This window comes from Rhinopithecus roxellana, chromosome 8 (assembly GCF_007565055.1).
Source record: "Rhinopithecus roxellana isolate Shanxi Qingling chromosome 8, ASM756505v1, whole genome shotgun sequence".
Taxonomy (NCBI): Eukaryota; Metazoa; Chordata; class Mammalia; order Primates; family Cercopithecidae; genus Rhinopithecus; species Rhinopithecus roxellana.
Window position 1 is genome coordinate 76853219 of NC_044556.1, and position 10512 is coordinate 76863730.

At 51.4% G+C, this 10512-nt stretch overlaps 1 protein-coding gene across 1 annotated transcript; it reads left to right on the forward strand.

Annotated features, from left to right (window-relative positions):
- The first annotated feature begins 1228 nt into the window (after positions 1 to 1228).
- AVPR1B (arginine vasopressin receptor 1B) lies at positions 1229 to 8472 on the forward strand. Its single transcript, XM_010362490.2, has 2 exons — positions 1229 to 2329; positions 7643 to 8472. Exons 1-2 carry the CDS (start codon positions 1390 to 1392, stop codon positions 7975 to 7977), a joined length of 1275 nt encoding a protein of 424 aa, XP_010360792.2. The 5' UTR covers positions 1229 to 1389; the 3' UTR covers positions 7978 to 8472.
- The last annotated feature ends 2040 nt before the right edge of the window (positions 8473 to 10512 follow it).

Sequence of the window (10512 nt, forward strand, 5' to 3'; positions counted from 1 at the left end):
CTCACACAGAATTTAGCCAAGCCGGTTAGGTGCTAAGTGCTGCTGCTGCGCTATCAGAATGGCACACGGGGCTGGTTCTAGACCGGCCTCTGCTGCTTACTCGTTCAGTAATCTTCTTAGAGCAAGTTCTTGAACTTCTCTGGGCCTCTTTTCTACCTCGCAGAGTGGTTAACTGCGTTTAGGATCTTGGAAGCACCTAACGCAGGAAAAGCACATAAGCCAGAAGTCTCTTAGGGACGCAAACACCAGGAATTTCTCCCGCTGTCCCCGTCGGTCAAACTCCTTCCACCCCCCACCTCCACAAATATCCTCACTTTTTATTCCTCTCCCTATGCCTCTCAGTCCCTCAACAGGGTCTGCGATCAGACGTCACTCCCAGGTGACTGGCAATCAGGGATGCCGCCTCGCCAACCTGGCCACCCTTGAAGATTGTGGATCCTGCACCGGCTAGCCGGCTGGCAGGGGGCGCGCCAACAGAGCCGCCAGCCGAAGTGCCCCCGGGGGTGGGAGGAGTGACCGCCTCTCACCAACCCGCAGGGATGACTCCACCTGTGGAGAGACGGCCCGAGAGTTCCAGGGTGAGTGCACGGAGGAGCTTATCTGCCTGCCTGCCTGCGGGTCGGTGGATCCTGCCGGCTGCTGGGTGCTGGCTTGCGTCGCCTGCTTGACTCGCTCCCTGTCCCTGGTCCGCTACCCACTCTGGCCCCCCTCCCTCCAGCAGCCGGCCTCTCAGTCCCCCCGCCGGGTGGTTGCCTGCGAGCCTCACTCCGCCCTCCTCTGCTGGAGCCAACTGGCGAGCCGCAGGCCGCTGGGCTCTGCCTGGGAGCCCATAAAACCCCACCTGGCCGCTCCGCTGCGCTCCCGCCGCTGCTCACCAGAAACAGCCAGTGGACTTGGCTGGGGCTTCCAGCCCTGAGCGCGACACCGACAGCCCCGGACCGCGCCTCCAAGCAGGCTGAAGGGCTTCCGCTCTTGGCTTCCAGAAAAGTTTGGAGAAAGTGAATTTGAGGTGGATTGGAGAGTGGTAGCCCCTCCCCAGCCTTCTTTCCCTTCCAGAAGCCTCACTCTGCACAGCCTCCCCCATTCTTCCCGTCCTGATTCCCCGTCTTCCTGATCCCTCCTTCTCTCTCTCCTGGGTCCGTTCTCCTCACTGGGATCAGCGATCGATCGCAGTCACATTGTCTTCTTCCATATTTCATCCTCCCTCCTCCTCTCTATCCCTGTCCTCTGAATGATTTCCACCTACTTGCAAGCCTTCTCCCTGTCATTCTCACGCTTCTCCTTTCTCTCTGCCTTCAGCCTTTCCTTTGCCACTCCATTGTATCCATCAAATCTCTCCACGTGCATCCACATCCTCCCTCCATCCTCCCCTCCCAGCATACCTTGCTCATGGATTCCGGGCCTCTGTGGGATGCCACCCCCACTCCCTGGGGCACCCTCTCTGCCCCCAATGCCACAACACCCTGGTTGGGCCGGGATGAGGAGCTGGCCAAGGTGGAGATCGGAGTCCTGGCCACTGTCCTGGTGCTGTCCACTGGGGGCAACCTGGCTGTGCTGCTGACCCTGGGCCAGCTGGGCCGCAAGCGCTCCCGCATGCACCTGTTCGTGCTGCACCTAGCCCTGACAGACCTGGCCGTGGCACTCTTCCAGGTGCTGCCCCAGCTGCTGTGGGACATCACCTACCGTTTCCAGGGCCCCGACCTCCTGTGCAGGGCCGTCAAGTACCTGCAGGTGCTCAGCATGTTCGCCTCCACCTACATGCTGCTGGCCATGACGCTGGACCGCTACCTGGCTGTCTGTCACCCCCTGCGCAGCCTCCAGCAGCCCGGCCAGTCCACCTACCTGCTCATCGCTGCTCCCTGGCTGCTGGCCGCCATCCTCAGCCTTCCTCAAGTCTTCATTTTTTCCCTGCGGGAGGTAATCCAGGGCTCAGGGGTGCTGGACTGCTGGGCAGACTTCCGCTTCCCTTGGGGGCTACGGGCCTACCTCACCTGGACCACCCTGGCTATCTTCGTCCTGCCGGTGACCATGCTCACGGCCTGCTACAGCCTCATCTGCCATGAGATCTGTAAAAACTTAAAAGTCAAGACACAGGCCTGGCGAGTGGGAGGAGGGGGCTGGAGGACTTGGGACAGGCCCTCACCTTCCGCCTCAGCTGCCACCACTCAGGGGCTGCCATCTCGGGTCAGCAGCATCAACACCATCTCACGGGCCAAGATCCGAACCGTGAAGATGACCTTTGTCATCGTGCTGGCCTACATCGCTTGCTGGGCTCCCTTCTTCAGTGTCCAGATGTGGTCCGTGTGGGACGAGAATGCCCCTAATGAAGGCAAGTGGGGTCTGTGTGGGGGCAGTGAGGTGGGAGAGACAGGAAGAGAGGATGGGGGATTAGGTCAGGGTTACAATGCCTCCCAGGGCCAGGCAGGTGACAAACTAGTGGGGCAATGAAGTAAGATGGTGCCTCCTCCAAGTGAAAAGGGGCAGTTATGGCTACCCTACCAATGCCATGTCAATACTCATCCAGCCTACCAATGCCATGTCAGTATCTTTTATGTGAAATTTCCAGCTTTAAAAATTTTGGTAACTAACAATTTTAAAATGCCGTGTGGTACTAGTGAAATATGGCCATTAGCACATTTGGCCACCAACTACCAATTTGCTGGGTGGGCTTTAAAATCATAGAATGGGCCGGGCGCGGTGGCTCAAGCCTGTAATCCCAGCACTTTGGGAGGCCGAGACAGGCGGATCACGAGGTCAGAAGATCGAGACCATCCTGGCTAACATGGTGAAACCCCGTCTCTACTAAAAAAAATACAAAAAAAACTAGCCGGGTGAGGTGGTGGGTGCCGGTAGTCCCAGCTCCTTGGGAGGCTGAGGCAGGAGAATGGCGTAAACCCGGGAGGTGGAGCTTGCAGTGAGCTGAGATCCGGCCACTGCACTCCAGCCCGGGTGACAGAGCGAGACTCCGTCTCAAAAATAAATAAATAAATAAATTAAAATAAAATAAAATCATAGAATGATAACAATTTGTGGCCCATGAACTTGCTCTCTGAGCCTCTTCCCTCCTGCACCTGGACATGCCTTTGAGCTCCTTCTCAACAGACACTTCCAGTTAATTAGACTTGGCACATGAAAACCCTGAAATTTCCAGTTCAACCTCTTCATGTTACTAATAAGGAAACAGAGGCTCAGAGAAGAAATGTTACCAGCTGATGTGGTGAAGTCCCGGGTTCTTGGTGCCACAAACAAAGAATTGGATGTGACACACACAAATAGCAAAGTAGCAAAAGTTTATTAAGCACAGTAACACTCTCGGAGAGGGGAGAGCGGGCTGACCTCTGTGAAATGAGATCGGCATCAGTTTGGTGTACTTTGCACCTTTTTATGTGTTCTTTTTTTTCTCTTCCTGAGCTGCCTAATCTTTAGCCAGCATCTGCCTTTTGATAGGTGGGTTGCTTAGTTACTTTGGCCCTTGTGCACTTGCACGTGGCCTTCATCTCAATTTTAAGTGCATGCATTCTATGCTGTACCTATGCATGAGCTTTAATGAGCTGATTCTCATATGGGGTCATTTTAGGGATACTTTTTCTCTCTAACACACATGCCCATCTCTGAGGAGCTGCCCCTTACTGGGTTGGTCTGGATCTAGCCAACCAAGGGGCTCTTGATTGACTTCATATAACTTTTGTTTTGGTTCAACTTCTGCTTTTTATCTTGCCTCTTGCTCACCCTCCTCTTTATCCTGCTTCTGCTCCTACTCATTCTGCTTTTTATCCAACCTCTAATTCCCTCTGCTGTTTTCCTGCCTCAGAACCATGACTTGCCCCAGGCCTCACAGCTAGGGAGTGACAAAGTGAAGAATAAAGCCCAAGTCTTCTGTCTCCTTGTCTTTTTCCTCAACCTCATTAATAACTCTGATTTTAAAAGTGGTTATAAAAGGAGAGAGACCTTTCTTCTGTGTGAAAAGCAAAATGGGAACCTCTAAGAGAACTGTGCTCCAGCTGGCACATGGGAGGCCTGGCTCTCATCATTTTTCTGAGAGATGAAATAGAGGAGAGATGAAATAGAAGAGAGGGGAAATAGAGGAGAGGAGAAATAGAGGAGAGATGAAATAGAGGAGAGCCATTCATGAATTTAACACAACCATGCAAGAGAAGTGCAAAAGTAATACCAAACTTCCTCTTAATACAATATCCCTTCTTAATCTAACCCTTTTGACATTGTCTAGGCAAGAGACTATTTGCAGATTATCCTTTAAGCAATGAGCATATTAATTCTAACCAACTGTGGGGACCTCCCTGCTCAAGCCAAGCACAGAATAGAAGGAAGGAGGGTTTCCTAGGTACAGGCACATTCAGCCCTCATGCTACTGAGGAGTGGCCTTCTGTATTTTACATTTGAGTCACTTGAGACTCATAGAGGTAAAATAACTGGTCCAAAATGCCACTGCTAGTGAGAGACAGAGCTCGGGCTTGAATTGAGGTCTTTATGGGCCAAGCTTTATCCAGGTCATGGCTTTACTCCCAACATTGTGGTTTAGCCAGTGGCACCGGGGTGAGATGTCATCTGCCTGTTTATTGAGGAGAAGATGGTGCTCCTGCCACTTAGCCAGTGCAGACTTTCCTGCTTGCCCGTGGTGTCCACCATCATCATCAACCTGTCCCTCAACACCTCAGCCCTCGCTTGAGTACAGTGATTTACCACTTACCAAGGACTTCTCTGGGCAAGGAATGCATGGGACAGTGGGTTGCCCCAAAGGGTTATCTTACAGACAATGTGCTCCCAGGAAAATGAAAGCCCTTGGGGCAGAAATTCATTACTTTAAACTTGCTTTCCAGTACACAAAGTTCCCCTCCACCGTATGCTGGCCTCCAGGCCCCCTGGCCCCAAGTCTTTGGTCAGAGCCTGCCTGTTTGCTTGTCCCTGCCCCTGTCCCCGACCATCAGCTGAGTTTCTGGCAAGAGGCAACGGAGGCCAGGACTGGGTGTGATGTATCTACCCTCAAGGGCTGGGAAGCGCAACTGCCACTGCCTCTGGCACCTCCTCTGCAGCACTGCCTCTGTGGCATATCTCTAGCCCCTACCAAGGCCTGGCTCAGGTGAGCCAAACCAAACAGGCACTCCTAAATGAAGGAAACTGTGGACCTCCTTTGTCCCTGGCTTAATCTTGGACACTAAAGGCACACTGATGGAGCAGACAGGATGAATACTGTCCCCTCAGCCAAAGCCACTTCCCAAATCTTCCGCAATTTGTAGTTACACATTAACTGGGGAGCAGGCCGGAACTCAGGCAAAACGGAAGGAAGACTGAGTTTGTTTTTTGAGGCTTGTCCCTTGTATTAGTCCATTTGCACTGCTATGAAGGAATACCTGAAACTGAGAAATTTATAAAGAAAAGAGGTTTATTTTGGCTTATGGTTCTGCAGGCTGTACAAGTAGCATGGTGCCAGGCTGGGTGTGGTGGCTCATGCCTGTAATCCCAGCACTGTGCAAGGCTGAGGCAGGGGGATCAACTGATTCCAGGAGTTCAAAACCAGCCTGAGAAACAGTGAAACCTCATCTCTACTCAATATAAAAAAATTAGCCAGGCGTGGTGGCACAATGTTCACCCCTGTGGTCCAATCTACTGAGGAGGCTGAGGTAGAAGGATTGCTTGAGCACAGGAGCCATAATCACACACTGCACTCCAGCCTGAGGGTCAGAGCGAGACCCTATCTCAAAAAGAAAATAAAAAAGAAGCATAGTGCCAGCATCTGCTTCTAGCAAGGGCCTCAGGAAGCTTCCAATCATGGCAGAAGGTGAAGGGGGAAGCCAGCGTATCACACGGCAAGAGAGGACAAGAGAGAGAAGAGAGAGGTCCCAGATTCTTTCAAACAATCAACCCGTGTCCAACACCGGGCGTTACATTTCAGTATGAGATTTGGAGGGCACAAACATCCAAACTCTCTCTCTCTCTCTCTCTCTCTCTCTTTCTTGAGATGGAGTCTTGCTCTTGTCACCCAGGCTGGAGTGCAATGGCATGATCTCAGCTCACTGCAATCTGCCTCCCAGGTTCAAGCAATTCTCCCGCCTCAGCCTCCCAAATAGCTAGGGCTACAGGTCCGCATCACCACGCCTGGCTAATTTTCTGTATTTTTAGTAGAGACGGGAATTCACCATGTTGGTCAGGCTGGTCTTGAGCTCCTGACCTCAGGTGATCCACCCACCTCGACCTCCCAAAGTGTTGGGATTACAGGCATGAACCACTGCACCTGGCCGACATCCAAACCATATCATCCCTCCTCCACTTCCAGGTGCTTCCCACTCTACCTTCACTTCTGTTCCCTGAACCAGTCCATCCAGGCCCAGATACCTTCAGCTTCCCACCTGTATGACTCATGCCCTTTATCAAATGTTCTCGGCCTATGTCTTCCCTTCTCTTGAGCCATGAGTTGCCACACCCATGAGCATGCCCCTGGGACATGTGCACAAGGAGCCAGTGTATCTGAAGCTTTCACAGTGCCTTGCAGAGTAGGCACTTGAGCTTCGCCTTTTATTTTGCTGGTTGAAGCTCTGGTGGAGTATAGGATCTCTACCTTGGAGCTGAAAGACTTCGAGTTGCAACTGTTATTAACTGTGCTATAAAAACTAGAAAGCTTACTTCTAAGGTTCCTTCCAATTCTGAAACTGCTTTCACTGATTCTACAACCTCCACTGAAGAGTAAGGTGACTCAGTATGCTGCCTATGCCATGGCTATAACCATGACAAATCTAGCAGGAGGCCAAAGCTCATCCCAGCAGCTTTTCTGTTGCCATGAGGGTTTCATTTAGTCTTTAGAAAGAACATTTTGTCTGGAAGGAATTTTATAGCCTTGACATCCTCACATTTTGACTGCCCAAGAGAGAAATTAGTTTTTCCCTACAGAAAGGTGCATTTCCTAGGCACAATCTAAGAACACAGAACAAGTTCCAGTCTGGAGAGGGATGCTTGGAGGCCCAGTACGTAGAAGCTGCCCCCTCAGCTGCAGGCGGCAATGATGACATAGGTGTCTATAGGGCAGTCATGCTCCATTGACTGCCCCATCAGATCCCCAGCATTGGGCCAGGCAGAGTTGATGCCCACACACTCAATGACTGAATATAGAATGAGTGGGCCTGCCCCTGAGGAATGGAAGGGGACAGAGTCCAGGAGGCCATGTGAATCCACGATCTATGATGTAAGTGGGGATGGAGATGGATGAGGCCTGAGCTTGGTTATTTTCCCTGCCTGTTTTACAGAAGTTGTCTCATTCTAGATCTACATCCATTAGGGGACTCAAGGTTTAAGTTTTGTAAAAAAGTTGGTTTCTCCTATCTGGCCTGATCCTATCCCTGACAACATTCCTTCTTCTCAATTAAACTTGAAGCAAACCTCAGCTCCTACCCTCATCCTGCAGTTACACAACAAAAACGAACAAACAAAATCAGCATGGTAAGACTCTGGAGCCAGGAGTCCCAGGTTCAAGTCTCAGCTGTGTGTCTCTCTAATTATAGGATCCTGAGTGACTCCCTTCTCTTCTCTAGGACTCAGTTTCCTCATCGGTTCCTCATCTGTGGGGCCTGGACGCTCTCCCGGGTCCCTTCGAGCTGCCATTCTGAGGCTTCTCATGCTTCTCTCTTGGTAGATTCCACCAATGTGGCTTTCACCATCTCCATGCTTCTGGGAAGCCTCAACAGCTGCTGCAACCCCTGGATCTACTTGGGCTTCAACAGCCACCTGCTACCGCGGCCCCTGCGTCACCTTGCCTGCTGTGGGGGTCGCCAGCCCAGGATGTGCCGGCGGCTCTCTGATGGCAGCCTCTCGAGCCGCCACACCACGCTGCTGACCCACTCCAGCTGCCCGGCCACCCTCAGCCTTAGCCTCAGCCTAACCCTCAGCGGGAGGCCCAGACCTGAAGAGTCACCAAGGGACTTGGAGCCGGTGGATGGGGAAGCCACCGAGGAGACCATCATCTTTTAGGAAAGACTCGCTGGGGTCTGGCATTGCCCCCAGGACTAGTGGAGGTTCTCTGCCAACCTCAGGCACTGGTCATGAGAGCTGGGAGGGTGAGGGTTGGAGTTAGAGGAGCCCTGTCTGAAGCGGGGTGAAAAGGCCAGAGTGGGCCCCCTATCCTGGTGTCATAGCTGCCCCAAGAGTGAAGGCTGCCTCATGAGCTCCCAATCTCAGATGCTGGCAGTCGGGGAGAATCAAACTGCCTGTCTCCCTGTTCCTGCCATATTCACAGGGTGTCCACACACACATGGTGTCCCAGATCTAGGCAGGCCTAGGATGGTGCCATCTAGGGATCCACGGGGGGCAGGAACCCAGAGGTTGGCCTTGTGCTCTGGCTACCTGTCTCCATTCTAACCTAACTGGCACATCTCAGCCTAACCAGGAGAGGGAAGAAGTGAAAAACTGTGAAGAGGACTCTATTTGGATCCTGGATTTTTTTTTTTTTTTTTTTGATAGAGAGAAAATTGTTTCATGAAGAAAAGTGAATGGGTATGTAGGGCTTACCCTGTTGTGCTCAGCTGTCTGTTGAGGGGAGGTGGTCTCATGAAGATGCAGGATTCAGTACAGTACCTGGTACCTAGCAGGATCTCTGCAAATGCCAGTTCCTCCTCTCCCCATGCCACCCCCTATGACAGCGTGGATGACAGGGGAAAGTGTTGTCTATTCTCTGTGATCTGGTCCACTGTGAGTGTGGGTGGAAGGAAAGAGGGAGGGAAGCAGATGAAAATGGTCATCATAAAATTAACAGCAGGAATAAGCCTCAAGGGCAGTGGGGACTCCTTGCCCTCCCTCCTTTCCCTAACCTGCCCCCCAGGGAGTCCAGCCTGCTCCTTCCTCAGGGGCTACAAACAGGGGACCTCCTTTGAAAAAAGGTGACGTCGTTGTGGCTCTGGACACCCTCCAGGCTCTTCAGAGCTTCCACCATGAATCGTATGGATGCTGTGATCCAGTTAGGAGCCCAGGTTTGAATCTCAGTTCTGCCTTCAGTATCTGTGTGACCTTGGGTGAGTCACCATACATTTCCAGGACTCAGTCTCCTCACCTGTATAACAGTTGAGATGATCTCTAAGCTCCAACCTTCCATGATTCTGTAATCCTGAAAATGGTGTTACAGAGAAACACAAAGGATATTGTAAGCAACAGGGTCTAGAAGAGTTGTTGGATTTTGATGACAATGACATTGATATACTCTTTGACTCAATTCTGGTGATGGTGGGTCCCCCCATGGTCACACCGTCCACTTTTGTCCTCATCTGGGATGCTGAATCCTCCTCCAAGGCTGGAAGAGGCTATAGGCCAAGATAGAGCCAAGGTAGACTTTCTGGACTCCAGGGGACTTTTATCATGGGGTAGCTTCCCCCCCAAATTCTGATTCCAATTGAAGAGAGAGCCTTGCTGGTGGAAAAGACATTAGCTGAAACGTCAGGGGAGCTGCATCCTGGTTCTGCCACCAGCAATGACACACATCAATAAAATGCTGGCCAGTCCTTGCTACCTTGGTTCTGGGAATCAAATAGGACTGTGGATATAAAAGTCATTTGTAAAGTCGTGAGCTCTATACTAATGTAAGGAATTACTAGTCTAATTAAAAGCTCCTGAGGGAAGCTCTAGGGAACACTTTCAGTCTCTACCCTTGACTCCCAGAGAAGCTTTGAGGAATGACTGTGGCTTTGCGGATATACTTCTTTAAGAGGCCACTCGGCTCTAAGAAGCCTCCTGAGGCTTTCTAAAAAGAAAAGAGCCTTGCTGAATGTTGTGAGTGAGCAAAGCATCCCAGTCCTTCAGTGCCAGAGAACTGGAGAGTGAGACCCTAATGGGACCAAGGCTCAGGCATATGGGAGGACCCACTCTCTCCCCCTCACTGAGTTCTATTGCCCGTATCAGCCCCTGACATCCAATACTTCTTCCCTGTCTATCTGCCCTGGTGAAGTGGGCTTAGAAGCCTTCCATGCCAGCCAGAGCTCTTGAATCTGCTCCCTCCCCTGCTTACATAAGCAGCCTCCCCACCCCCTTACCCCATCTTTAGACCACAGTTTCTGACCCTAATGCCTAGAGTTGGTAAATCTTTGTTCTTCATGATGACTGGGAGGTAGAAAGAACACCAGCTGTGTGCCCCAAAGACCTCACCCCTTTTCTACCTGTATCAACTTAAGCAAGTTGTCCAATCTCCCTGAGCAATGCTTTCTTCACTTATTAAATAGAAATAGCAATGCCCACTTTGTTAGGAGGGATTTGTAAGATTAGATTAGAGATAGAACACTCAACAGATGTTAGAGAGGGGAATAACGGCCTGGCTCCAGATTGCGTCTGGTAGATAACCTCCGGGGTCCTGACCTTTGCCTTCTATAGATCCCCTCTTACTACTGTGGTATTTTCTGTTTTGCATTGCACAAGAAGAATTTACTTAGAGTGGTGGCTTTGGAGCCCTACTTGTTCCTCCCATGGAAAGGCTACAGTTGATCTTTTCCAGAAAGCTGGTTCTGTCCTGTGATCTGGCCAGTG

Bases quoted from the DNA above. Each gene is read 5' to 3' on its own strand.
- AVPR1B (XM_010362490.2), top strand. From the start codon at position 1,390: ATGGATTCCGGGCCTCTGTGGGATGCCACCCCCACTCCCTGGGGCACC. The intron at 2,330-7,642 runs GCAAGTGGGGTC...CTCTCTTGGTAG, and splicing joins CGAGAATGCCCCTAATGAAG to ATTCCACCAATGTGGCTTTC.